This window comes from Amia ocellicauda, chromosome 3, assembly GCF_036373705.1.
Source record: "Amia ocellicauda isolate fAmiCal2 chromosome 3, fAmiCal2.hap1, whole genome shotgun sequence".
NCBI classification, from domain to species: Eukaryota; Metazoa; Chordata; class Actinopteri; order Amiiformes; family Amiidae; genus Amia; species Amia ocellicauda.
Window position 1 is genome coordinate 12,897,055 of NC_089852.1, and position 27,375 is coordinate 12,924,429.

General features: G+C 38.3%; 2 protein-coding genes across 5 annotated transcripts; both read right to left on the minus strand.

The window, feature by feature from the left end:
- Positions 1-22: 22 nt before the first annotated feature.
- On the minus strand, positions 23-21,519 carry pxk (PX domain containing serine/threonine kinase). 3 transcript variants are annotated; one of them, XM_066698225.1, is made up of 19 exons: positions 21,246-21,519; positions 18,685-18,735; positions 15,777-15,824; positions 15,318-15,504; positions 14,571-14,648; positions 14,019-14,092; positions 13,501-13,575; positions 12,177-12,281; positions 10,959-11,060; positions 10,613-10,774; positions 9,853-9,970; positions 9,457-9,535; positions 8,972-9,020; positions 8,140-8,217; positions 7,863-7,949; positions 7,526-7,595; positions 6,870-6,929; positions 5,878-5,905; positions 3,029-3,118 (listed from the first exon to the last, which is right to left on the minus strand). In XM_066698225.1, exons 1-18 carry the CDS (start codon positions 21,345-21,347, stop codon positions 5,889-5,891), a joined length of 1,542 nt encoding a protein of 513 aa, XP_066554322.1. In that variant the 5' UTR covers positions 21,348-21,519; the 3' UTR covers positions 3,029-3,118; positions 5,878-5,888. The 3 variants fall into 3 exon arrangements, with proteins under 3 accessions (XP_066554320.1, XP_066554322.1, XP_066554321.1); XM_066698224.1 differs by having other exon boundaries at positions 5,878-5,908; XM_066698223.1 differs by lacking the exon at positions 5,878-5,905 and having other exon boundaries at positions 23-3,118.
- Positions 21,520-23,424: 1,905 nt separating this feature from the next.
- Positions 23,425-26,713, minus strand: rpp14 (ribonuclease P/MRP 14 subunit). Of its 2 annotated transcripts, none has more exons than XM_066698227.1 (6): positions 26,624-26,713; positions 26,000-26,102; positions 25,530-25,614; positions 25,114-25,190; positions 24,309-24,387; positions 23,425-23,594 (listed from the first exon to the last, which is right to left on the minus strand). In XM_066698227.1, the coding sequence occupies exons 2-6, from the start codon at positions 26,092-26,094 to the stop codon at positions 23,538-23,540; spliced, it is 393 nt and encodes a 130-aa protein (XP_066554324.1). In that variant the 5' UTR covers positions 26,095-26,102; positions 26,624-26,713; the 3' UTR covers positions 23,425-23,537. The 2 variants fall into 2 exon arrangements, with proteins under 2 accessions (XP_066554324.1, XP_066554323.1); XM_066698226.1 differs by having other exon boundaries at positions 26,581-26,708.
- Positions 26,714-27,375: the final 662 nt, after the last annotated feature.

The window sequence follows — 27,375 nt, forward strand, 5'->3', positions numbered from 1 at the left end:
CAGAAAACAAGGCAGATGCACAGAAGGTTCATCCATTATTTTAATAAAATAGTCTGACAGATTTTATCACAGGTTACATGAAAGTTTTTTTTTTTATACACATATATACACACATCACACTGATAATCTCTGTATAATTATAGGTACTAATGGTTCTGCACTTCTGACTACAGATAAAATAATTTTAAGCACTTGTAACAAACAGAAAAAAGAGAAGAAGGAATACATCACTTTTCTTTTCAGAAACTATTTTGTTTACTCTTAACTTAGTTTACTGAAAGGCAAACAATGACTACAAATCTCCAAACAGTCCCGACAATTGCTCAAACAATAGTAAGAGCCAGGATTTGGACTGCAGGAAAATCTACTGAAGGTTAAATTTACTTGTCATGTTTGCCAAACAGTAAAGCATGTCAAAAGTTCCATTTAAAAAGTGACAGAATATATGGTAGCATGTTTGGAACATCAATTTTAATGTGTGCAGTTCTAATTTTGTGTTTATTTTAAGGCTTTTGCTGATGCTGGCAAATCTGTTTTCTTGTAGTTAACAGCAACGGGCAGCGCTTTGTGTGTGTAAGACATTTTGTTTCACATTCAGTGTTTTTGTGTTTTCTGTACCAATTTCTGGGTGATGTTTTTAAGTGCAAAAATAGCAATGGCTGTCAGCGCAGTCATATGCAAATAATAAAAGAAATGTATAATTGTTTCTCACACTACACCAAAGCCAATGATGTGTATAGCAGACATACTGAAGCAACATTGAGCTTTTTTGATGCTTAGCTCTCCATCTTATAATCTTACTCACTTACTGGTTATATTACAGCCTATAAAAATGAGCTCCCCAGAACATAATTTATTCCTTTTCATCAATGGTGAGGCAGGGCACTAAACATACACATACTGCATGAAGCTTTTTAATATATTAATGTTCTTGCGGTTTGTGAGCCAAATCAAACTCTCTTCGGAAACCAGTGTTCAAGTATTCATATTTACTCTTGCGAAATGCAGTCAAGAAACACAACATTAAAACAGCTGGAGAACATGCTAAAAACCACACACACACAGAAGAGTAGCCAAGATCAGTCAGAGAATGCAACATCCAGGGTTTAGCGTTTCAGAACCTAATGTGGATAAAACAAATTGTGTGGACACAGCTTTAATTAAATCTGTGTCTGGCTTTAAAACTACATTGGCTTACTCTGAATGTTTCGGTATATGTTTACCATTGGCATAACAGGAGAGAAACTGAGAAGTCTCTCAAGACCTAAAGCACTCCAATGTCTGAATTTACCATCAAGAGAAGGAGGGAAAAACAAACTATGAATTTATGTGCCAAATATCTGCCCAGTACCACTGCCCTCACTCACTTAAATTCAAGAGCACAACTAGTATACCCAAGCATTGAATAAATGAATACAACTGTGCTACAATAAATTATAAAACAGTCCAATTCTGAAAAGCAGAAACAAGTGAGTATATACCTCCAGCCCTTCTCTGAAACTGTGGTTGAGAAAAATCTATTGGGAATCGATAGTATGTGTCTGCATTAAACAACTGTATATTTTTCTTATGCAAGACCCGAGTGTCAGTCTGGTACCCCTCTAGTTCCTGGTGCAATTTGGCACACTGTAAGCTTCTCAGCATGTTTGCCTTTACAATTCCTGTTTGGTATTACTAAATCTAACAATAATAAAGTGCTACAAAGAAACAGTCCATCACATGGTTATTTAATACAGCCGCAGCAACATCTCTAAATACAGCTGAAGACTAAAGGATGAAAACAGGCAGGGCTGAACATTCACTTATTTGGCCTTTTTTGTGTCTGCTCGTTTTTGTGGTGGTTTTAAAAGCAATTTCAGAATCAAAATAAATCCCATATGTAAAGCACAAGTGCTGCATCAAATAGAATTTTTACAATGTTCACAAATAAGGTATTTCCTTGCTGGTTCTCAGTCTGAAAAAAACACCCTTTAGCGGTGTGAAGACAGAGGTTTTGAAGATGGCTGGAACAAAACTCAATGGTGTTGAATAAGACTAAGACTAAGATCAGTGGATCATAATGATGGGCCTGATAGCCTGCCAACATATAGCAGGCTCTTAAGCTCATTTTCTAACATTTCTCTTAAGGGAGCCAGTATTTATCCCGGTTACAGGTAAAACAGTTTTTTTCTCTAGGCAACAACAAAAGTCTGGCATAATACCCGACTAGAAAAAAAAACACATTTGTGTTGTGGTAGCCCAGACAAACCATTACATCTGCAGTATTTGTTGTTCTTCATTTTAGAAACATTTTGGGGGGAGGGGAGTAAATAAAGTGCTTCGTAAGCAATGGAAATGTTTTTTAAAGTTTTGGCAGGGGGGAGTGAAGACTGTGTGGGGAGGAAATGTCATTTTTTTTTAGCAACATTGGTCACTGATGGCTGTGACTTCTTAGGTAATGCAGTCAGGGCCTAAAGTGGTCAAGGGCTGATACAATTCAATGTTATTTTGACCGCAGACACACATTCCAGCTATATCCATGGATGAGGTTCAACAGAAGAAGCTAAAGTCTGAGGCAGTCTCTCAGAAGGTGAGTCATGCCAAATACACAATATATTCCCCAAAGAACAACCAAGCAAGTACAGTAATTGGGCTTATGTCCCTTAGCACATGTATTTCACCTCAGGCCAGTCCTGACTGCCACACTCACACACTGGTGCTGGCGTGAGGATATTCAAGTAACAAAAAAAAAACAAAAACAAAAACAATCACTTCAGAATTAGAGTTTTTTTTCTCTCCATGGACAGAAAAAGGTACACAAAGGAAGAAGGAGAAGGAAAAAAAAAAAAGTGTCTGGTTGACACAAAGGAGAATCACTGGAAAGAAAAGATAGCAGCACGCTGAGAAGGAGCACGAGCTGTGAGCTGCAAGCGTGGCTGTCACACGTGGGGTGTTCTGCAGTCGTTGGTTTCGGCTTTCTTCAGCCTTCCTTTGGAGAAGTTCTGAATGGAACTGAGTAAGGCTCCACGGCCCGGATCACTCACAGGCAGCGGGGAGGACTGGGACGGGCGTGGCTCAGTCAGGAGTGGAGGAGGCGGAGGAGCAGGCGGAGGAGGAGGTGGGGGTGCTGGTGGCACTCCTAGGTGAATCAGAGAATTATCCAGTTAAAATGCAAGTTCCGCTGGTGGCAACATTCTAAGATCTGGTTGCCTTTTATTTTTTCTCCTCTCAAGATTTGAAAAGTACAATATCTCAATGCTGCAGGTTTTTTTGTCTGTTTTGTTTTTTGACAACACAAATTAAATACTAACTGATCCAGAATGATCGTCAATGTCAGAGGATCATATCTAAGAGCCTCCAGAAAAGAAAGCATTTTCTTCTGCAGACAATTTTTTTTCAAATAGCGACAGAATTCATTTTTTTCAGAAGCAAGTGTGCAAATGAGACCCACGTCACCTGCTTCTCCACAGCAACATGTTCCCGACAGCCGAAATTACCCCATTTAAAGAGAATATTAATCCAATTTGAAAACCTTCTCAGATCAATGTCTTTAAACAATCACAGATAGTCAAGAAACATATAAAATCGGGGGCTAGCAAAAAATGATATTTTTTTTTCCCAACAGGCATGAGTGAGATACAGTGAACCTAGTAATACTGGATGGATAAAGCCATTTAGCCCCATTTTCTTTTAATATTTAAGCTTTACCAGGAAAAGTGCTCAATCCACCCAACAACCTTTTTTTGTATCCCCCAGCTCTAGCTCCCAAAGCCCCATTTCTTTTGCTGTTGTTAGTAAAGCAGTGACAGTTACTAGTCTTGCCGACTGACAGCGGCTACTTAACCGGGAAAGCTTAAAAGTGTGGTTACAATGCCTTGTGCAATCCAAAAGAAGCTCATTGTTAAATCCAGTCACAGCCAGTCATCGGAAACCCAGGCAACAGGATTGTTAAGCAAGTCAGAAATTATACAGCAGGGGAAAGAAAAGTATTTAAAACGGTTTCTTATAACCACATTCCTTCCAGGATTCTAGGGCAAATGGCTGTTTCTCCATTCAAAGCCAAGCACGCTGTGAAGCAGGGTTATCTGATTGGTCATTCCTCTTGTTGGACAAAGAAACAGGGGTAAATGGCAGCACTCCAGCAATACCATTCGGTTCCAGAATATGAAATACAACTTTATTATCACATAATGAAATAATGCGAAGGATAACGAAACGTTGAAGGAAAGTTCTTTTTTTTTTTTTTTTTTTTTTGCAAACCCCCAAATTTGAAACATTCAAGTATCACAGTCCACATAAAGGTGATCTCAAATCTCAGCACACATTATGAAGGCAAAATGTTGACCTTGTATAAGCCTTTGCTTTGTATGGCGCCCAACTGGTGTTTTGGAAATCTTTCCCAGCATCATGAATTTGCATCTGAGCTGATCACCTTGTTGACTGTGACATGTTTTAAAGCTGCAGGATCCCTCCCCCAAACTAGTTTTAAAATCCGTTTCAGACATCACATACCCAATCAGGGCAGATATACTATCTCAGACTATATCTGTAACTGACACCTGATATTTAAAACAAAACAGTGTAATACTGCCTTTTTAAACAGTGCCAAGTGGTAGATTGATGAGTCGAGACAAAAACTGACGTTGACAAAGCAGTGACTAGAATGTAAAATATTGATCTTCTGAAATGTCTTTTGTCCATTTCCCTCTTTGTTATCTGATATTCTTCAGTTTAAAGCATTGTGAAAATAAGGAATCACTAAATTTGAGACTGTATCTTACCAACATTTAACTATTAAACAAATAAATGTTTACTTAAATATTTTAAATGGTGCGTTTTCAAAAGTGCTACTGCATGGAAAATCAAGTCACATTTTATAGTAATGTTTCAGGTATAAATTATTTAATTTTAATCTTATGTATTATTCAAATGCATACATATACAGTATACAGTACATCTGGTTTCAAATGCAGCGCAACCCCTGTGGGCCTGTTTATTTATGACACTTTTTCAAGCATGTTTGCGGAGTGTCACAGGGAGATGTAAAAGGAAAATTAAGCTTCACTTTTGTGGCAAAGTTGTAGTTATAATTGAGTTGTGTCCTTTAAGGCTCTGGAAACACCCGATACAAACCAATGTATGGCCATTGACCACTGTTTTGTGGAGCCAAGGCATTAACACTACAAAGGTGAACAGCTTGGCGACAATAAAAGTGTGAAAGCTTGTGATTTAATTGCTGGGAATCCTGATATTACACTGATTTATATTGTCATCTGGGGTAGGTGAACAAGGTGCACTGGACCACTGAATGGGGGTACCTAGGCAGTGACTATGGTAACTCAAGGTCAAATTTAACAAATGGGCGTTTTTCTACATACAAACCGAGAACTATACTTGCATGAAGACCTTGCTGTCCTCTCTCGTGCTGTAGGGAGGGTCTACTCACATGTTCTCTGCGTATCTTTAAGTAACCATGCTTATTTGTACTATAGTAAAAACTGGGTGATACATTACTGTCTATGCAGTTGTTATTGCACATCTAATTGGTGTGTATTGGTATCAGTAAATGCTAAATTATGTTTGTTAATATCTGAATGTATTTGAAATGTAATTAACAGGACAAATCAACTCCCTACACTACCCAATTAACATTCACTATGCTCATCTGTGGGAACATTAATATGATCACGCAGGTTATGAATGGTGATAATTGAACCAAGTGAGTCAAGAAATTAAATGACAGACAAGTCTTGAATGATGTATAAATATGTGTTCTCTTTTGTCCTTTCTAATACAGGAGCCCAGAGCAGATTGGAGTCTGATCTCAGTTCCAAAACAACATAAAATAGGTATCCTGCAGCTTTAAAATGCAAAGAAATCAGTATTAAATTACTTTACCCCACACACGCTCAAAATGGTGCATGCTCTACTTTGAAGACAGCATAGGAGGAAAAGAGAGGCAAGTCAATGTTATTAATCAATATGGTTTGAACTGAATCACAGAATAATTACGACAAACGCAACGTTAACAAGTTGATTAGTCTGATGGTGGAATCAAAGTTTGATGGGGATGTTGTGAGAGGGAGAACGTAGAAAGGCAGTTCTGTTCAGCTATGTTTGAAATCAATCTGTGAAAGCTGAGAGTCTACAATATGCAGGATGTCAGTGGATATAAAAGCCTGGGTTTAAGCATGTTCTAAATAAGCAGGTGACATCAAATTTCTAGGCTGTACATGTAGCACTTGTCAGTTACACAGTAAAATACATTTTTATTTTACAACATAAATGTGTATGGCTTTAAGTTAGTTTGGACTACTTAGATAAAACTATGCATCTATAGTAAACTATATACATATATCTGTGTTACATAGTATGAGCATAGATTTGCCTTCTGGTGAGCTAGAAACCCCAATATTCCTGTTGCTTTCATAACCACTGATCTCACACACCTCCACATATAAAATAAGATCTAACATCCCTTAATCCTCTCACAATGTTATTAAACCAACTGGTCACTGTGACCTACCTTCATTCTAATTGATCTACATTGTAAAGACTGCCAGGTTATTAAGAATATTAGTCTGGATGTCACTACAAATATAATTACAAAAAAATGTGTTTGTTGGTTGTTTTTCTATTCAAGATCTAAGATGAGCCAGCATAAGGAACTCACAAAACAGTTAATGACATCATCATGCTTTTCTGGTCATAACCACAAAGACAGTAGGTCATTAAACACAAACAAACAAATAATGGATTTAAAACAGGAAATACACCTAATGTTCATCTTATATGACAAAATATGTTTTAAAATAGCATTACCTTGCATTGCTGTGCTACATATCTAGTGAGAAAGAGAGTGAGTCCACCTGTTTTAGTTTTAGATTTACCTGCAGTGGGAGGTGGAGTAGGAGAAGAGGGTGATGTTGGAGGGGAGCTTGCTCCTGAGCCTGTGAGGAGGAAAGAGGCAGTTCATAGAGCATACAGTCACCAGGTGTCAAAAGAATGGTTTACACACCTCACAATATAAGCCTGCTAGAAGACCCAGCCATATTAAACTAAAAGTAACTAGCTTATTAACATTCCAACTGCTGACCTTTGGAATGCTGGGAAGTTACGTGTGGGAGAAATACCACCGAGTTAAATAAATACATAAAAACTGTACCTTGAATTGTTTGAACTTGTATACATAAATACAAACCGCCCATTACATCTGATAAGTTTCACTGAGCATTTTCTGTAGAGTTGGAGGTGCCTGTCTCTTTGAGAGGTATTTAAATACATAACAAAAGATTCTGGAAACAAGCTTCAGCTGTAGCATGGATTTAGTAGCCCTAATACTAGTGAGTATTTTAAAATGTGAAGAAATCTCCACCGTAGCAAATGTCTGTGTATCACATAATAAATAAATACTCTCTCATTATTGTTGTTGGACACCATGAGACACACAATAAACAGCAGAAGAAAGTTGTGTTCTCTGCACGTCCCAATTTTCAGGAATGTTCTTCTGAAAAGCCTGTCAGTCACCTTAACGATCCTTACATACCAGAATTATTGGAGTTGTTGCACTTTGAAGAGAGATCCTCCTCATTTTCGTATGCTGACTGTCTGGATTTCTGCCAAAGATAGACAACCAGAAACAAATTTCATAATTGGATTTTAACTGTGGATGAAACTATGACCCAGACAAAATTTCAACTCTGACATGCCCATGAATTTAAAACTATAAACTTTACCCCATTGTGGTTTATTTTATGGTTAGAGGCCACTTTCTATAATCTATCAATTAAAAACATGGTTAGATATAAGTTTGGAAGTTGTGATTCCCAGGTAGGTCACAATTTTGATTTGGTCTTGGTGTATGTTATTAAATTTCTTACTACCTTTCTTGCTAAAATCTTCCTTTTCTTTTTCTCCTCTTCTGATCCATGGTGAGATTGGGCTCTGGTTAATCTCCGGTGCTGGTGAATCTGTAAGGAAGAAAGGAAACAAGATTAAATGATGACCGGTTTAAAGACGTGCAATCTCTCTTACCTTCTGTACCACTGGGAATAGACTGACAATCTAGTATAGCAGTGGTTCATTCAATCTATCTTTGACAATTTTTTTGCCATTTTGTAGTGAACCATAGATACAAATATGCATGACAAAATAACTTACCGTTTTCTGTTCCTCTTGCAGTCGTCTTTCCAGACATTCTTTGGCATTTTTCAAGGCATCTTTTAATTTAGTGGATATCTGCATTATCATCAACAGAGAAAAACATTTCATTTTGGTAAACATTGATCTAGATGTTCAATGAAGAATTGTGTTATGTGCAGTTTTCATTTCTCCCCCAACAGAAATTAAAACATTCTTGCAAAGTCACTTGTAACTTCTTAGTTGGGAAAGTGGATAATGTATAGTCTGTGATAAAGATCTTTTGGATTATATTTTAAAAACTATTTATTTTGTATTTTTTCATTGTGCTTTATTCATACATCATTGGTGGGTAATTAATGGTGTCTGGTCCATGGAGTAATTTCAAATGTAGTGAAAATAAACTCTAAGGTTCAGGCATCATTACCTTCCCCGTTTACTGTATAACTGAATGCTGATTTCTGTTAACATGCTTCCAAATCACATATGTTAGATCTCTTCTAAACAACACTGAAAGACTCTAGGGCACAGAACTGTGCTTTGCAGTAAGATGTTATGTTGATCTATTTTAAATGTTCAATGCTCTTTAAGGCAGTTCTCTGATCTGCACAGTGAACTTGAAACACGAGAGATTGTTAGCTAAATTTCCTTAATTTCCAGTCATTAAAGCTAAAATTGATGTTGGCTTTGGAAACAATATTTTGTTTACATTCCACACCTGACATATGTAAGCACCACACATCACAAATCAATCGATTTACAATTTCCCTTCTGCTTTGTTTAATATTCTCCATGCCATAAGAACGTCTTTGCTTAATCTTATTCGACCCGTCATTGGATGAGCTCAGTTTACCTTGAACTGGGGTTTCTCCGAGTTGAACAGCAAGACATCACTGAACAGTCTGGAGGAAGAAATAAACATAAGAAAGTGGTTTGTTTTACTTCACAGTCAAAGGGCTTTTAGTCTAAATATGCTCATTGCTGCTCATTTTGGAAGAGCACAACAGGAGCAGCCCTTTAAAAATTCTAAAGCATCTAAAGCTTAGAAACAGCACTGCCAATGTCTTTTGCTTTTTTAACAGACAACATGTTTTCAGTTCATCCAAAATCTCATATACAGGTTGAACATATTTAAACATTCAAATCTTTAGCGTAGAGCATCTAAAACAACATGCAGCCATTATCCCATTAACAGAACAAAAAGACCTCAGGGTGCCCAGGATCATTACAAGTACATTTGTACATTACAAGTGTATGGGAGATCCACAGACAACAGTTCCTATATGCACTGAGGAAGCATAAAAACAGAAAGCCAGGATGCTTAGATTTGTAACTTACGGAGTCTGCAATAGTTGGGCAACGGTTGGCATTCCAGCTTTACAGGCTTCAGTGGAGAGGATGGATTGCAACACAGACACTGAAAGACAACTGAGCTCAGTAACGGGTTCTCAACCAAATTACAATGAAGCAAAACGTCATCTTATGTATGGTTAGATTACTTAAAAACCTAAATATCCCTATGGCTTTAAAAATAAAAGATTTATACTTTTAGGCTAAGTTATAACAGTACATATTCCTCACACAACGTTTCTGCTTGTACATACATTAACACAAAAACAGTGGGTTAAACCTGCATTTGTGGTTTGAATGTAGTAAGTTATAGCAGAGGGGTCAACGAGAACCATCTGTGAGAAGATACTGCAGACCAGATAAAAGCCTTGAGTTTTTACTGACCTACTGAGGTGGAGGGAGCTGGAGGAAAGTGGTCAACCGGGAAAGAATCTGGAGGGCGTCCATAGGTCATTTCATACAGTAAATGTCCAAAGGAGTAAACGTCAATGCTCTCTGTCGTCTAAAAAAAAAACATCCCACGGACAATCAATGAACTGTCTATCAATGTTATGCATCGTCCTAGACTAGTAAGCTTTGAGACTTAAGGAAACATTACTACAGTCTCTGCATGGGCAAGCTGCTGACCCGTGTCACTCCAACACGTAGCCTTGGTTGCAGCCTTTATCTCCTTGGGGAACTAACTAAAGCTCATACAACACATTACGAAGATATTCCCTACATGCTATAATTGCGCTCTGCAGGTTTCTCAACCCATGTTCGCCTAGAGGCTGCAATGCTTATGTCACATTGTATTGCGAAAAACAAATCCCCTTAAATTCCCTAAACTGACATTATTTAGCTAAATTTCCTCACTGAGGAGACACCACGAATATCATATCATGCGATTGCTTTCTCTATTTGGTTGGTTGTTTGTCCTTTGAAAAATAACGGACTGCTTGTGGTTTTTGGATAAAAATAAAGTAGACGTAGGATTTTAATTAAGAGAACTTCTCTGCTTAGAGAAAACTACAGTGAATATCAGATCACATGCAAACCACAGGAAATCCTCTCTAATGTTCAGGATGGGCTTAAAAAAACAAGCAGTCTGGTTAAAAAGAATGGGGGTATCTGGAAAAAAAACAAAAAACAATTTATTACTTACATTGATTTTCCTGAATTGTGTTATATGGGGCCTGTAGTAGCAGGGAAGACCGAGTAATGAGTTCTCGATGTCCAGCAGCTTGCAGGTATCTCCATCTAACAGGACGTTTGAGGCATGAAGGTGACCATACGGGAATCCTTTTTCATGAAGAAATTTAAGGACCTAAAATAAGAAATCAGGGATATTAAAAAAAAATAATAATCATAATAATAATACTAATCAGCTGGGGTTGCTTTATATTTATAAAAAATGATTGAAGTTATGAGCTCTGTTGCTGTCAACAGAGCATTACTGCATGATGGAATTGAAGGATAATTAGATCCAGGCAGGGGGCTCTGTACCATACCTCCAATATCTGCCTTCCATATGTGCGGATTTGCTGGAGTTCTAGGCCCTGGATCTTCTTGGGATTACAATACTTCTTCAGGAAAGGCTCTTTCGGTTTTGCCTGAGGACAGACAGTAAAAATTAACTTTACATCTCCTCTGACAGTAGAGTACCCAGCCAAACCAGCCTGAAACATTCAGCTCTCCCTTCTACAATTTCACAGAGAAATGCATCTTGTCTTTTACTGGGGACTAGACAGACTAGATCTGATTAGATGGTAAGTTAGTTCAGCATTGACTTCCACTGTCACTGTCACAAAAGCAACGTTCAGCCAAAACTAATTAGAGTGACTCTGGGCAAGGTAGACAGGGGCTGGGCTGTGAGAATAAAAATGAAACACAAACAACATGCTTAACATGCTTGAAAATGGAACCCGGTGACTGCTTTGCACACAGCGTCTTTTGAAAATAAGCTTGAGAAAAATGCCAGTAGATAAACAAAACAAACCAGAAAAGAATGGATTTAAATCGCAGCCCTGATGAAATTCTGCCTTTCTGTTGTGTATGGTACGGGTTACTTTGTTCAGAAACAATTACCAGTTTTAACTTGCATAGTATTTAGATTCTTAACAACATAAAAACTTTTTTTAGGGAGCAGTATCTGGGATTGATCTTTGGTTAGATTGTTTACATCACATTAGTTTTAGGAATCGTATTAGGTCTATTGACAGTTCAGAAGTCTGGCTTTTAGTTTCTCACACTTAGCACACATTATGAAAGTGTCATCTCTAAAGAAACAAGATCTGCAAGTTGCCCAAGCACTGATTTTGAGTTAAGTTTGAGAAATGTGTTTTATAAAAATTGGTGTTAAAGATAAATCAGTACGATTTTGCAAGTTCAATTTAAAATGTGAGACATGCACAGGGGGTTTAACTAAAGGCACAGTATTGTATCGACAGGAAGTTACCCTACAGAGCACCTTTCCTTCCTGAGATCACACACAAGGACTTACTGAAAACAAAGGAACACGAATCAATCAGCACAAGACTGACTATATTGTTTGGTAAAAAAGAAAAAAAAAAAAAAGTTCTCTGTGCAGCTGTCTTTTTACAAGACACCTAAAGAAAGCTCCATTCATTCTGAAATGTCAGTTCTTCTGCATTCCCACGAGTGAATGGCTGCAGGGCGGCCCGCCTGCTGTGTGATGCGAAGTGGCGTGCATCACCTCCAACACCCACCTTACAGATGTGATCCCTCAGCGTGCCTTTCTCACTGAACACCCGGATTACCAGTGCAGAGGACTCACTGGCTGTAGCAAAGGTAACTGGGCAGATGTAGGGATTCTGGATGAGAAAATAAAAAATAAGTCTAAGTTATTAGCGTGCATTTCACCACTTACCATTAGAGGCCTGTTTCTCCCCTGGCTTTAAAGCACATCCTAAGACACCAATGCTACATTAATGTTTAAAGCACTGCCCAAGGACCTCCTTAAATTTTAGCACTTTTACTTTAAAACAGACATTACAAATATGAGAGTCCTGGGACTGGAAGGGCATCTACAGCCATCTACTGCATTCCCCCATCCCCATTAAGAATGCTTCCTATCAAGATAAACGTTGGAAGAAACAAACAGTCTGCTGAATGCACAGCATCCAAACATCCATCCCTTCTTTGTGCAACAAGCGTGTTTTTATACAACCCCAAACAGTAGGCAATATCACAGCGATGATGGATCCCGGTCATGAGATCACAGGACCAAAGCAGGGCTTGCTTCTGTTTATTTTAATTACATCATACAGGGCCCTTTACTAGCTGACCTGGGAGATACACGAGAAATGCACTGAAGTGGGAATCAGAGATCAGACTAGTTCAACATATATTTCTGAGAAGCAAGGACAATGCAAAAAGCTTGAGAAATTAAACGGTAACAAATATATATGTAATGTTGTTAAGGAGGGATTTTAATCACGGCGGGAAGCCAAAAAGTGGTATTCAGATGGGACATAGAAAGTGTTTGAAATTACGTGTAAGGCAGCTTTTCCCCATTTCCTGCTCATTTGAAGTCAGTGTTTCAAGAATAGTCTTGGACTCAAGGTTTACCTCCACTTATTTTGGAAAGAAAAGAAAAACAAATTGAGAAGCATTTTGCTGATCTGAGAACCAAGCCCATGAGTCTTTCTATAGCCAGTGCTAATGCTAACAGAACCTCCTTATTAACATCGAAGACATAAACCTTTTAAAATTCAAGGTAACAACAATGCTATGTGGTACTCCTTAGAAACGTTCATGCCCAGGTGTGTTGTGGTGTAGTGTGCTGTGCAGATGATAATTTATAGCAGGACATGACCTTCACCTTAACTGAACACAGGTCTAAATAGGCTCTGTTGAAATCTCAAGTTCAACTCCAGTATAAAATAATAAAAAAAACAGACCTTGCAGAATATACAGTGAACATTGTCGCACTGGCTCCACCGCACACACTACACTGCTTTACTAGAGACACTGCAGACTGCTCAGGACTTTCGTTTCCTTCTTAAAAGGTAAGGAATGGGGAGCACTTACTGACACAGTGGGCAGAAGCTTCATTGCTGACTGGAGGTCTTTGTCAGACAGGAATTTGTCAGGACCTAGGTCAGCCTGTGAGGACAGAACACAGGCACAGCACGGTTAATCAGTCTTCCCCTCTGAGTGACGAAGAGCATTTAGACAGAAAGCCACGATTATGTGCACACTGGCTACGGAATATGATGAGTCATTACCTGAAGGTTTCGCATTAACATTAGACGTTTTTAAGACGGCATTGAAAGCAACAGCTCAATGTTGGCAAGCTTTAGCAATGTGAACATCCTTGCGTTTTATTTCTTTCTTTTTGAAGGCTGCTTTAGTCACACAAGGACAAACTGTGAATGGGTATAATGGAGAAAGTCCATCCTGTACTACTGTTACACATCTGAGGAGTGAGCTGACGTATGAGGCCCACAGCCTTGGATTAGGCAGTCCATCAAACCTCAAAATAGACTTAAACCCAAGGGTAGCTGTAGAGCCAGTGTTATTTACTCGTGTTGTAGTAGATTACTCACCCAACTTAAGACCTGTCGTTCCTTGGGCTGATCCTTGTTTTTGATTAAAAAATACCTCTTCCTTATCCTCCAACCTTTAAAACAAAAAAAAAAAATCACAGTATGTGTACAATATTTCAATTTGTTTACACTTTGAACAGATAAAAGCAGAGCCATGAGGGGAACCAGCGTCATCATTATCACTTCATTCACACTACATGCCAGCAGGGGAATCACCATATTTGCTCTGCTGTTTCCTGTTAAGTGTGCTGCTTGTGGCAGGTCAGTTATGCTATAACAAGTGCATTATATATGATTTCATAGTAAATGCATTTCCAAGATCAACATTAATGCCGGCGCTGACTCCACTATTTGCCTTTTCCTCCCAAATTTTAGGACATTCATGACAAAGACTTCCTGAAACAATCAAACACAGACAGCATGCAGAAGACAATTCATAAAATAATTCAAGAATGTGTGTGACAGTCAAAACAGTGTTGAGTGCTGCTCAACATTATCAAAACCTGCAGGGTTTCTTTAAGATATCACTGCTAATTAACTACACTGACTCACCTATATCTTTCAATGGTTCCACAACCTCCCACTTCGGATCAGACCTGAAGAACATGGAAACCTGCTGTAAGGCTATTTCTGAAGAAACAGAAAATAAATATTGTAAATTCTGCTGGAAACATAAAAGAATAATAGTGAGATCAAGTATAACCACAATATATAAACACTGAAGCTTTTAAGCCTGGCAAAACCAATGAAATTTAATTTAATTTGCTGATCCAAACAGGGTGGCAAAGGTGACACAAATTAAAATGTTATACCCAAAAAAGCTTGAGAGCATTATATTAAATAACTAATGTAAAGGATGAACACAAAAGCAAAAAAGGAAAGCAAATTTTAAAGATAGGCAGTGGTTCCAGAAAGTATTTACTGTACACATAAACACTTTCTACAGCCACCACATGTGTACAATGTGGAACTCATTTGGAAGCATAACTAGTTTTTCTATTTGTATCTCAACTGTATGTATTCAGCCATTGAGTGAATACATATGGCTTATTAAACCATACTTATTTTTCAATGTTGTTGAACACTGATTCAGAATCTATTTTGTAAGTCGCCCTGGACAAGGGCATCTGCTAAGAAATAAATAATAAAATAATAACAGAGAAAACTACACATTAAAGTAAACTGTCGGAACAGAATTAAGACTGGGTGTGTTTAAACATCTGACTGCCAATTTCGATCAATAATACACCTAATTTTTTCTTTAGTAGTTTGGTGCTCAGTCGTGTGCATTTTGTCTACCTGTGTAGCTAGCGGAGTAATTGTTGGTGTCCAGAAACTTCTTGACCAGCTCACAGCTAGACAGGATGTGCTGTGTTGTTATGAAGTTCAGGTAGGTCTGGAGTCCCTTCTGCCTCTCTGCAATGAACTCTCTGTCCATGTTCCCAATCAGTTTCTTGGGTGGAAGAGGCAGATTGAGGCCAGAGACCTAGACATGGGAGATAGTGTGAGACACAAATAATTTGATGTGCTTGACCTTGGCCTAGAAGCAAATTATCTACTGAGGAAAAGAACAATTTACAAAAACAAAAAATAAAACTTCATAGGAATTTGAAGACTAATAAATAGGCCTACAAGTTTCTTTGGTAAATTAAAAGTAACAGATACGCGATTAAGGTATTGTGACTAAAAATGAATCCCATATAGTGTCTAACACACCAGGGTGAAAAAAAGAAACCGTAAAACTGAAAATGGTCTTACCAATAAACTGTTGTTGAGCATGTCAAAATCACTGTATCTTCTTATGACCTGGTAAAAATTGGCAAAGATTTTAGTACTGTGAAGAAAAGCATGTGTGAATAAAATACCTGTTTCAATACAGGAACAATAATTATTTATTTGCTTGGTTTTCTAGAGATAATTCTTTACAAACTGCCTAAAGCAGAATTGCACAATGCTTCACCATAGGTTTAAATTAACACTGTTATGGAAAAGCCATTTTCCTCCCAGCAATATGAAATAGCAGGAATACAGTGAGGGAAAAAAGTATTTGATCCCCTGCTGATTTTGTACGTTTGCCCACTGACAAAGAAATGATCAGTCTATAATTTTAATGGTATTTCAAAAAAGTTATACATTGATTTGCATGTTAATGAGGGAAATAAGTATTTGACCCCTTCGTACTTGGTGGCAAAACCCTTGTTGGCAATCACAGAGGTCAGACGTATCTTGAAGGTTGGCCACCAGGTTTGCACACATCTCAGGAGGGATTTTGTCCCACTCCTCTTTGCAGATCCTCTCCAAGTCATTAAGGTTTCGAGGCTGACGTTTGGCAACTCGAACCTTCAGCTCCCTCCACAGATTTTCTATGGGATTAAGGTCTGGAGACTAGCTAGGCCACTCCAGGACCTTAATGTGCTTCTTCTTGAGCCACTCCTTTGTTGCCTTGGCTGTGTGTTTTGGGTCATTGTCATGCTGGAATACCCATCCACGACCCATTTTCAATGCCCTGGCTGAGGGAAGGAGGTTCTCACCCAAGATTTGACGGTACATGGCCCCGTCCATCGTCCCTTTGATGCGGTGCAGTTGTCCTGTCCCCTTAACAGAAAAACACCCCCAAAGCATAATGTTTCCACCTCCATGTTTGACGGTGGGGATGGTGTTCTTGGGGTCATTCCTCCTCCTCCAAACACGGCGAGTTGAGTTGATGCCAAAGAGCTCGATTTTGGTCTCATCTGACCACAACACTTTCACCCAGTTCTCCTCTGAATCATTCAGATGTTCATAGGCAAACTTCAGACGGGCCTGTACCTGTGCTTTCTTGAGCAGGGGGACCTTGCGGGCGCTACAGGATTTCAGTCCTTCACGGTGTAGTGTGTTACCAATTGTTTTCTTGGTGACTATGGTCCCAGCTGCCTTGAGATCATTAACAAGATCCTCCCGTGTAGTTCTGGGCTGATTCCTCACCATTCTCATGATCATTGAAACTCCACGAGGTGAGATCTTGCATGGAGCCCCAGACCGAGGGAGACTGACAGTTATTTTGTGTTTCTTCCATTTGCGAATAATCGTACCAACTGCTGTCACCTTCTCACCAAGCTGCTTGGTGATGGTCTTGTAGCCCATTCCAGCCTTGTGTAGGTCTACAATCTTGTCCCTGACATCCTTGGACAGCTCTTTGGTCTTGGCCATGGTGGAGAGTTTGGAATCTGATTGATTGATTGCTTCTGTGGACAGATGTCTTTTATACAGGTAACAAGCTGAGATTAGTAGCACTCCCTTTAAGAGAGTGCTCCTAATCTCAGCTCGTTACCTGTATAAAAGACACCTGGGAGCCAGAAATCTTGCTGATTGATAGGGGATCAAATACTTATTTCCCTCATTAACATGCAAATCAATTTATAACTTTTTTGAAATGCGTTTTTCTGGATTTTTTTGTTGTTATTCTGTTATTCAGTTAAAATACACCTACCATTAAAATTATAGACTGATCATTTCTTTGTCAGTGGGCAAACGTACAAAATCAGCAGGGGATCAAATACTTTTTTCCCTCACTGTATATCGATGGATCTACAGTATCTCCCATGGATACAATCAAGAACAAGGACCTTTGCAAAGTTCACACCTGAGGGATTCTGAATAAGCTGTATAGCAGATTGTGACTCACTGATGAGTTTTTCCTCATCTTCAAGCTCTACACTTCATTTTTACTCCACAGAGGATTTACTATCTTGATCGAAAAGCCATCTGGCTGAAGTTTCACAATCTTACAGAGATTTCTCAGTAAAGGAGGAAAATATCCCACTGCTGGGGTTTTTTCAAAAAAGGGACAACGGATCTCTACGAACTCTGATGAAACCTTTGAGAATTCAACAGTTCTGTTCTCTGAATATAATAAACAGTAGACCTACAGTTTTTTTTTAACATTCCTAACAGCCACATGCATTTCTGGCAGAAATGTATACTACTATAAATATAAATTGTTCTACTGGAAAAGAAAAGCTGAAAATAATTTCCAGCATACACCGTTATCTTTCAAACAGGAAATCAGTAGAGTTGCCCAATCAAGAACATAGATGAACTGGATAAAAATGTTTTTTTTTTTTTTTTTAATCCATATAGGCCTACACATTTAGACTATCTATATAAACATGTGTCTCGCTGCACTTTACACATTAAAAAGGTAACAAACGAGAGCAGGCCACTTGGGTTTGATAATAGTAGCCGACAGATTTTAAGTCTTGTGCAAATATTTCTTCAAGGGCCACAAAAATTATACTTCACATACATGGTTATTATTATTACGATTCTGCTTCTTTTTATTATTATTATTATTATTAAATACAACATACTACTTACACACATTTAAGGATAACCACATTACCATGAAAGAATAATCATAAAATCAGTCCTCTCTTGCCCTACGGTAGTGGAACGAACTGTCAGTGAATATCAGGTGTCTTAATACCTTCTAAGGGGTCCTTAAGATACATCTGCGTAGATTATGCCCATAGACCAAGCTGTGAGAGGCATGACTAAAGGTTCAGATCTAAATGCACCTGCGCTTACGATATATTTCTGTGATTTTAACGAACACAAACCTACACGTGTATTGCTAATGTGACTGTTTGTTGGTAATACCTAATAACTAAGGAATAGTCATAATTACCTGCCAGCTGTTTTCTTGGGAAACGCCCCTCTGGACACGGATAATGTACTCCTTCAGAAAACAAGTGAAAAGGTATTGATCACATTCATGTATGAAATTATCAGACCTATTTTAAAGGGGCCTAAATATTTCTAAGTGTAAATAGTAATAACAGAATTCCAGCCCCTGAAAAAGCACTGTACTACTTCCCACCTCACAGAGAGTGCAGTGCAGGCATGTTAGAAATGATGCTGAATTGACAGCCTTGAATCACAACCTGTAATTTTTAATCATAATATTACACACAAAAGAAGGTGGTAGAAAAACATGCTAATTTATACAGTCCTCAGCCACTGGCAATAGAGCAGTAATATAGGCCAGGGGAGGTTCCCTACAGCACAGAAACCAAAGGTCCAAAGGTCCATCTTAGTGCTATGATCTATTAACCCTATATGACACAATAAACACACAAAACTAAAAGAGTTTGTTTTTAAGGCTTATATCAAATGTCAGAGATTTTATTGCCACATGTGATGCACCAGTCAGGAGTTTGAAATCCTTCCCTTTCTTCTCCATTCTTTCATTATGTGCTCTTAATGAAAGCAACAGCCTTAGAAAATTGTGCCGGTTACAATCAGCAGGACCCAAAAAGCAATTGAGGGGCAGCAGATGTTGGACCATGAAATAGAAAGAGCATGTGGGAGATGGATGGCAAATGTGACGATGCAATATTAAGTAAAGCCCTAGTCCTAGCCCTAGCCCTAGTCAGCAAATCACTCTCGCTGCTAAAGACAATGTAAAAAGCCCCGGCCTTCTTACTAAGGACTAAAACAATGGCCTCCACAGAGAGAAATTAAGACCGAATTAACGTCACACCGGCAAGACACACCACTCTTCTTAATCATGCACGGATCTGTCACATGCATGCTGGCAGTGCTCAAGCTACGTTTGATCTGTGTCTCTCGAACAAGGCGTGCATTTAAATGATATGCAGATATCCTCTAATTTCTGCCAACTAGAGTAGCATGCAAATGATCAAGTCTTAGTTTTTTCAATTCCATTGTGTCATATTTACCGCAGCCTACTATATTTTGTAGTTATTAAATGCTTTAAACCTTCAATCTTAATCTTCCCCACAAAAACATGATTTTCAGCCCACAAAAAGAGGTTCGATCAGAACCAGAATAACCACTGTGACAGTTTATCAATTTCCACAACCCCATCATCACAAACTGGGAATGTGTGATCCTGTCACACTGCTTTTTGACACTTTTTGGTTTCAGAGAAGAGAATAACTTTAACCCCTTAAACAAACATCCCTAGGGTTTCAGGCTCTTTCCAGTTTAAAACAGAGCCCAATTCATGGGTTTGAATTGAATATAATTAAACATATAATTTCTGTGTATAACAAGAAGACGTCCTGTAAACTTGACATTTTTTAGTAAGGGTCCATCTTTGTCTTCAAATGAAAAGCATTCTTTGTGCAAAGTTGGCCCCTATATCCACATAAACCAGTTAAGCTACTTTAGCCACCACAGTAGTGGGATAGCTGTCAATTGATCTAGATGTAACAACGCCAAATTGTACATAGGTCTCTGCTTACTTGTTCAGATCATTCAACATGATCAGTTCAGACTGGGAAGATACAATCTGATTTAAAAAATAATAATATGGGGGATGATAACATTGATCTCTCCTCACAGATTTCATTAAATCTGATCCTCAACAGGAAGAGGGCCAGCTTCCCGATTTCCATGGTGTTGCATAGGTTTTCAACAGAATCAGAAAACAATAATAAAGAAAGACTGCGTGCCAGAGAACACATCAATGACAATTTAGATCTCAGCATCAACACACAAATGACTATTTTATTGACTCAAAAGGTACCTACTAATCAGGTAGCAAGACACGGAAACAAATGTACATGTACACACTAAAACACAAACAAGAGAAGGATAGATAAAAGTAGTCATTTTGAGTTTCTAATTTAGTTTATGATTAAGAGGCAACAAGATTTTATCACCATCTACACACTTAACTGTAACTGATCTGAGGTGATACATTTCAAACATCAGCTGAATAAAGACAGTCTAAGTTCAATACGTGTGAACTTGGCTTTGGAGTATCCTATGATACCGACAACATTAAAGGATTTATTAAAGCGTCTTGTAAACACCAATATGGCCAGTTCACTAATTGGTACAACGTCAAGATCACGTCAACTACGAACAGAGATGCCGTAGAGCGAAAAAATCCCCCGAGAAAATAACCGCATGACTCGCTTGTGTCAGAGTTGACAGAAATCGCTGTAACTGGTGCTGACAAAATGCGCATCCTTATTACCAACACTTAATGAAGTCTCGATCATAAACACGCTTTACCCGCCGTGTTCTTCAAGGTGAAAACATGTCCCTGTCATTGTGACTGTCATTCCCATATCGGAGGTAAAATCGTGGAAAACTGAAAACGGAGGTGCTGAGCTAAACCCCCAAACTCACTACCGACTGCTACAGCTCATCGCGGCGGCCTGGCTTCCCGTATCCCCGGGCTCCGCGCTCCCCGGCCCCCCGTTCTTCGCTCACCGTGTGGGACTGCAGGGTCTGGCTCGCCTCGATGACGGCGGTCAGCGGCACAGTATCGTCCAGCAGGATCTTCCCCGCAGACGGCTTCTCCATGAACGCCATGCCAGGCGCCCGAGGAGGGACGGGGCGGGAGGAACAGCAGCGGCGGCCGAGGAGAAGTTATTCAGTGATGGTTTGCATACAGGAAGAGCGCTTACCAACTGACAAGAGCGGAGCCCCGTCCAGACACCGCTTGTCAGTGTGCGAGGGGGCGCGTCTCCTGCGCGGTCCTAGTGTCCGTCGGGAACAGCTCGCCCCGCCGTAGTTTCGTTTCCTCGGGCCGGGCGTGTGGAGCCGCAGGGAGGGCTTTACACGGTTTCGCAACAGCACAAGCGACACAGCGTCTGCCTACAAATGGGCTTTTGATGAATGACCATTAATAACGTCAAAACGATATACAGAAATAATAATATGGCGTACCGACAGATCCCAGCCCGTTTATTTATAAGTATGTTGTTTTTTACACAAATCTTCAGGCTGAATTACTTAAATGTATGCAAAATAAATCAACAAATAGGCTACTTACATTTCATGAAGACCGTGGGTTGTGCACCGATTTAGGTTTAGGAAATTCTGGGAATTGACGAAGGGAGTATGTGTACGTCATATTGTCTATTTAAATTGTATTTTTTCCAATGAAAACTAACGTAAAGAAAAACATGTACTGCTTTAAAAAACAACTGCATTACATTGGGGATCTAATTAATTAAGACGAAGGTATTTTCAAAGACGTCATAAAAATAGTATTTTAGCAGTCAGGTTCAAATAGTTGCTCTTCCAAACTCGGGCTATGTATTAGTAGCCTGTATTATATACAGCATTAGTATCAATTACGTTGTTTTTTGGGGTGTCACTTTACACATGGTCAACAATGTGCAGATTCACTGTACAAGAACATGAACTGAGGGGGAAAAAGACTAACAGTATGGAAACTAATCAGCTCAAAGGGCATCTTTAGAAATTCACACAATAACAGTATTGGAGGATTTTCCTCTTACAAAAGAACAAAAAACAGACCAGGTGTTCAGACACCTAATGCATTAGTTTTATTTGTGCCTCACTGCAACACATGCACAAGGCTCTGTTCAGGTAGTTTTAATTAACACTGGAAATCAAGTCACCATGTATTTATTATTTAAAAATATTCTTGTATCGTAACCAACCATTTACGCAGTCATACAAAACCTTATAAATCACCTTGGTGTGGGGAGAGGGGAAAGCCACAGATTTTCATTTTACTAATCTGTGAATGCTTTGGCTCTAATGCAATAAGGTACCTCAAACTGCAGCTGCCAGTATTTACTACAGCCAGAATACAGCTAGATTACAAATGCTGATACTTGCTCCAGCTGTCCAAGCCCCTTGAGTGTAAGTGAATGAGATTCTGCACTAGCTCATCTCATTCTGAGGCCAAATAAGGTGCAGCAACAGGTAAATATATTTGTGATTTTTACCTGTACAGATACATTTAATTTTTTAAAGGCTGAATAACAAGAACAAAATACAATTATCACAAACATTTTTTTACATCAGGAAAAAAAATAGGAAGGCAATCAGAGAGTCAGCAAAAGCTTTATTTTTTTGTAGAATTAAATGACAAATAGCACTTCTGTACCGAGTTACCCTTTCACTAAAGGCCAATAAACCAGTCTATTTTTCAGTTACACATTATGCGTTTACAGTCTCCTCATTGCTACACTTGACCTGTGGCAACCTGACCAGAACTTCCCCCTCCATGACAACTTTGTCTTTCACTGCGCAGGAAACGGAAATCCAGGCAAAAGACTTCTTGATCTTTTTCACTTTGGCCTCAGCCAAGACCTCTTCTCCAATATACAAAGGAGCAGGGAAACGAATTTCCTGAGAGAGGAATATGCACCCAGTGCCTGGCAGCTTAGTCCCCAAAACTGCTGAGATAAGCCCATTAATTAGAACACCGTGAACCACCGGCCTTTTGAAAATAGTTGTTTTAGCATAATCATCATCAAGGTGGATGGGGTTTGTGTCTCCTGTTAGCTCTGCAAACATCACCACATCCCTTGAACTGAAAGCCTTTGTAAGCACAGCTTTCTCTCCCACGTGAATACATCTCTGATGAAAGACAACCGACCGCAGCTCCACTGTTCCCATGGCACATGATGGGTTGACAATACAGAGGATGTGGTTAAGGGGTCTGCATAAGGTACTTCCTCTCCAAATGAAGGTCATTTTTCAGAATGTCCAGGGTCACGGTCCTCAAAATACAAAAGCAGTTCAGTCCAGCTCCAGGTCTCTGCTGTTCCCAGACAAAGCCAACAGAATTGGTGACACCTGTCATAGAGACAGGTCAATGTTAGTGTCTTGTTTCATGACATCCCAGCTAGGCATCACTAACATAATAGTCTCATTTGTTTATATTTATAAGCATTGTTTTCCTATGAGAAAATTAACATTACAGAAAAAAATAAAATAAAAATGAAGGTGTTGACTAGGAAGCCACTAAATCAGATTAGTGAGTGCCAGTAATAAAGACAGTGAAAGTGTGAGCTGTATCATGAACAAATGTTCTATTAGCTTTTAAGAGGAACTGAGAAAATACATTTTTTGACAGCCCCCTCAGAAAAAGGAAAAAGCACCTCCACAGCTGCTACTCCTGTGCTCAGTTTCCATCCTCCCATGTTAGCACAAAAAGTTCTGCTATAAAACGTCAAACTATGATGGTGAAATGCATTTGGCTTATATATAGACAAACAAGCAAAAAGAAAAACCCTGCACTGTGGTCGAATGGTTTATTTACACACAACAGCCCCTTGTTGGTTTGTGTGCGATTGTGTCGAGTCATGCATGAATCATGACACAGTGCAAACTTTCTGCTGCCACCTTCTGTTGATTTTTTGCACTTGCAATCTGTTCCAGAAGAACAAACCAGGTTCTGACAGTGGCAAATTAAAATGCACACATCTTTGATTCAAGTTACAAGTAAATCATAACTCCCTTTAACTTCAGCCATACACAACCATCTGGAATGTACATTAGTTATCTCACCTGAATGACCCTAAAGGCGCACAGTTCGTTTTGATGGTATCCCAGCAATGTTAGGGCACTCCACAATTTCACAAGACCACTGGAAGACATTCAAGAGTGAAAGAGAATTTCAGAAAACTCTCTGGGTTTGGGAGAGAGGGGTTATTTGCAGTTTAAATAATTATTCTTAGAAAAATAAATATTTGCCATTTAAATAAACATTTTTATACATTTTGAAGATGTCTGTAAGTTGCAAAACAATCTAGAAAGTTATAGGTCTTAGGAATAATGAGAAGTTTGTTCATCACCGTACCAGGTGCAGCAGTGTGCTTTGGAGAATGTCTTAATTACTCAAGTTGACTTACTTAAGATAAGAAGTGATTAAGTAATGCTTTGCACATAGAAATATAGAATGTATGTAACTAACTGAAGTGTAGTTTGCAGATGCTGATGTATCACTTTTTTAGGATTCTAATGAAATTGTGTAACCTCCTGACCTCCTGTGCAATAATACAGTACAAAAATACAAATCAGGCATAATACAATTACAGTTTCAAAACTGTGTACACACCTCTCTTTTGCTTCTATAAAACTGCTTGTAATCCTTTGTTCAGAGACTGCCTGGACAGGTACTATCCCAAGCCGGTATGAATAAAGACTCCCGAGTGTGATCAACGCAGTGACTTTTTCCTTGCCTGACTCAAACTCTTCAATTTAATATCACTTGCTTTATTTCCCCCATTCTTGAGGTATTCTACTCACTCTAAAATTACTTCAGATTTTCCCATTCTAAAGCTAGGTAAGTGCCTTCGCCCTATAAATGTACCTGCTGTAGACTCGTAGTACTGCCGTCCGCGTGTCCTCCTCAAACTTTAAAACATCAAAAGGAAAGGCTGCTCCAACCTAACAGACAGATACATGTTTTTTACATTACATTACTTTCTAACAAAACAAAATATGACATCAAACTTCATACCTCAAGCCAATCTAAAACCATAATCTAAAATGTCCAGTTTTGCTTTCCTTGACTTACATAAAAGAGAATATATGTGAAGCAAAAAATCTGAAATCCCACCCATATGCATTTAAAGTATCAATTATTGTATAGTTATGAATGCCATAAGAGATGCTAACAAAAAAAAAAAGGTTGTTACATTTGCTTCATCTGTTTGAATTTAGAATTCTGTATTGAACCTAGATCAATCTTTCAGGACCTTTAACTCAAGTTTTCACCGGACATACCTCTCCATATAGACCCCTGAGAGCAGAAATGATCAGGTGTTTGAATTGGGCAGGGTTGAATGTCTGGCGCTCATCATCCACTATTCTGTAAAAACAAACAGAGTTGCAACCCAACACAGACACAAGTCATAGATTCAGAAGACCTGAAACAATACTCAAGCACCTTTTTCCAGGTAATGTATGTTACATGAAATCTCCAGGGTTTTATAGTTAACACAACAGCTGTTAGTTTTAAAATACTATAAATCCAGTACAAGTCTGCAAATGATTATTGTGATAATGTAGGTTCTTTTAAGTTGTCCATGATGAGCAGCTTCAGCACACAAATACAAAGGAAAAAGCCTGGAAACAGCACTTAGGTAAAGTCACACTTTTTCTTGTATGAAATAGTAGGACAATATTCTCAAGAGATAACAGACCACAGGAGAAAATGTGTAATAAGACATAGGCTAAACTGGTTATATACTTACAAGCAGATCTTCATGTAGTGGAAAACGGACGCATTTTTGAACACAAGTCGTTCATAATCAGCAGGTTCCTCTTGCTTTTTTTCAGACGGTTTCATACTATTTTCTGTAAGTCAAAGAAAGTAGACCACAATTAAACCCAGACATAAACAAATTGGATATTACTTGGTATAGGCTATGCATTACAATGTGAACGTATAGCGTTATTCAAAAGCCAGGTTTAGTGGCGGGTTAATATTTACAACTTATTCATGAATAAATAATGGAAAGTCGTTTTGATATTAATAACAAAGACTTTGTTGTTCGTGTCTTCTGTAATATTATGATTTACAAACAGATATAAATAACATTTTCATCATCCTTAAATCAAAGGCAATTCAAGGCTTTGACCAATGAAATCATTTTGTATTTGTACAAGACAGAAGACGCTATTTTTCCGTTAACTTTTTATGTCATTTTCATATTCTCTCTTCCTAAAGCAAAATAACTACAAATGTGCAGGGAAAGGGAACATAAATACACATCTTCGTGAAATAAATATCAATACGACAATGCAATAAGCATATACTTGCAGATACACCTACCCCTTTTGTGTGTTCAGAATTGGGACTAAACGCCAACACCTACCTTATATTAAATCTAAATCCACAGGCTAAAGCACGTTACATTTATTATATCACACTTCCGGTACCACATACAATGTCTTCCGACTTTGCACAAGAACTTCTTCGCAACAAGTACCAGTTCAGAGTCGGGAAGCAACCATAAGGATACACACATACAGTACTGAAATCTTTGTTCATTTAAGTTTAAACAAATTCATTATTATATATATATATATATATATATATATATATATATATATATATATATATATATATATATATATATATATGCTTATCATTAACTAATAACGATTATAACATATTTCTGTTTGTTTTAAAACCAAAGCATCAGCATTGCACATGGAAAACAATTAGACACACATTTCACATATATATATATATATATATATATATATATATATATATATATATATATATATATATACACGTAACATAATGTAGGCTACAGTTATATACGAGTTTTTTATAATTCAATTCTAAATGTAACCTCAATGGAAAACGAAAACCATGAAAACTTATTTCTGAAAATATATAACTGATTAAGTATAATTAAATGTATGTGTATTTAACTTCATTATTCACTTAATAACTTTCAAAAGAAGGGTGTAAATACTTTAATGCAAATACAACTTAATACCCTGCAGTAGGATATTTTATATATACACCGATAAACCATAACATTATGACCACCTGCCTAATATAATAACAGCCCTGACCCATCGAGTCATGGACTCCACTAGACCTCTGAAGGTG

Coding starts and splice junctions, on each gene's coding strand:
- rpp14 (XM_066698227.1), bottom strand. CDS start 26,094: ATGAAACCGTCTGAAAAAAAGCAAGAGGAACCTGCTGATTATGAACGA. Junction 25,615..25,999: donor CACTACATGAAGATCTGCTT/GTAAGTATATAA, acceptor TTGTTTTTACAG/AATAGTGGATGATGAGCGCC. Junction 25,191..25,529: donor TCAGGGGTCTATATGGAGAG/GTATGTCCGGTG, acceptor TCTGTCTGTTAG/GTTGGAGCAGCCTTTCCTTT.
- pxk (XM_066698223.1), bottom strand. CDS start 21,347: ATGGCGTTCATGGAGAAGCCGTCTGCGGGGAAGATCCTGCTGGACGAT. Junction 18,736..21,245: donor AGACCCTGCAGTCCCACACG/GTGAGCGAAGAA, acceptor TGTTTTCTGAAG/GAGTACATTATCCGTGTCCA. Junction 15,505..15,776: donor TGCTCAACAACAGTTTATTG/GTAAGACCATTT, acceptor TCCCATGTCTAG/GTCTCTGGCCTCAATCTGCC.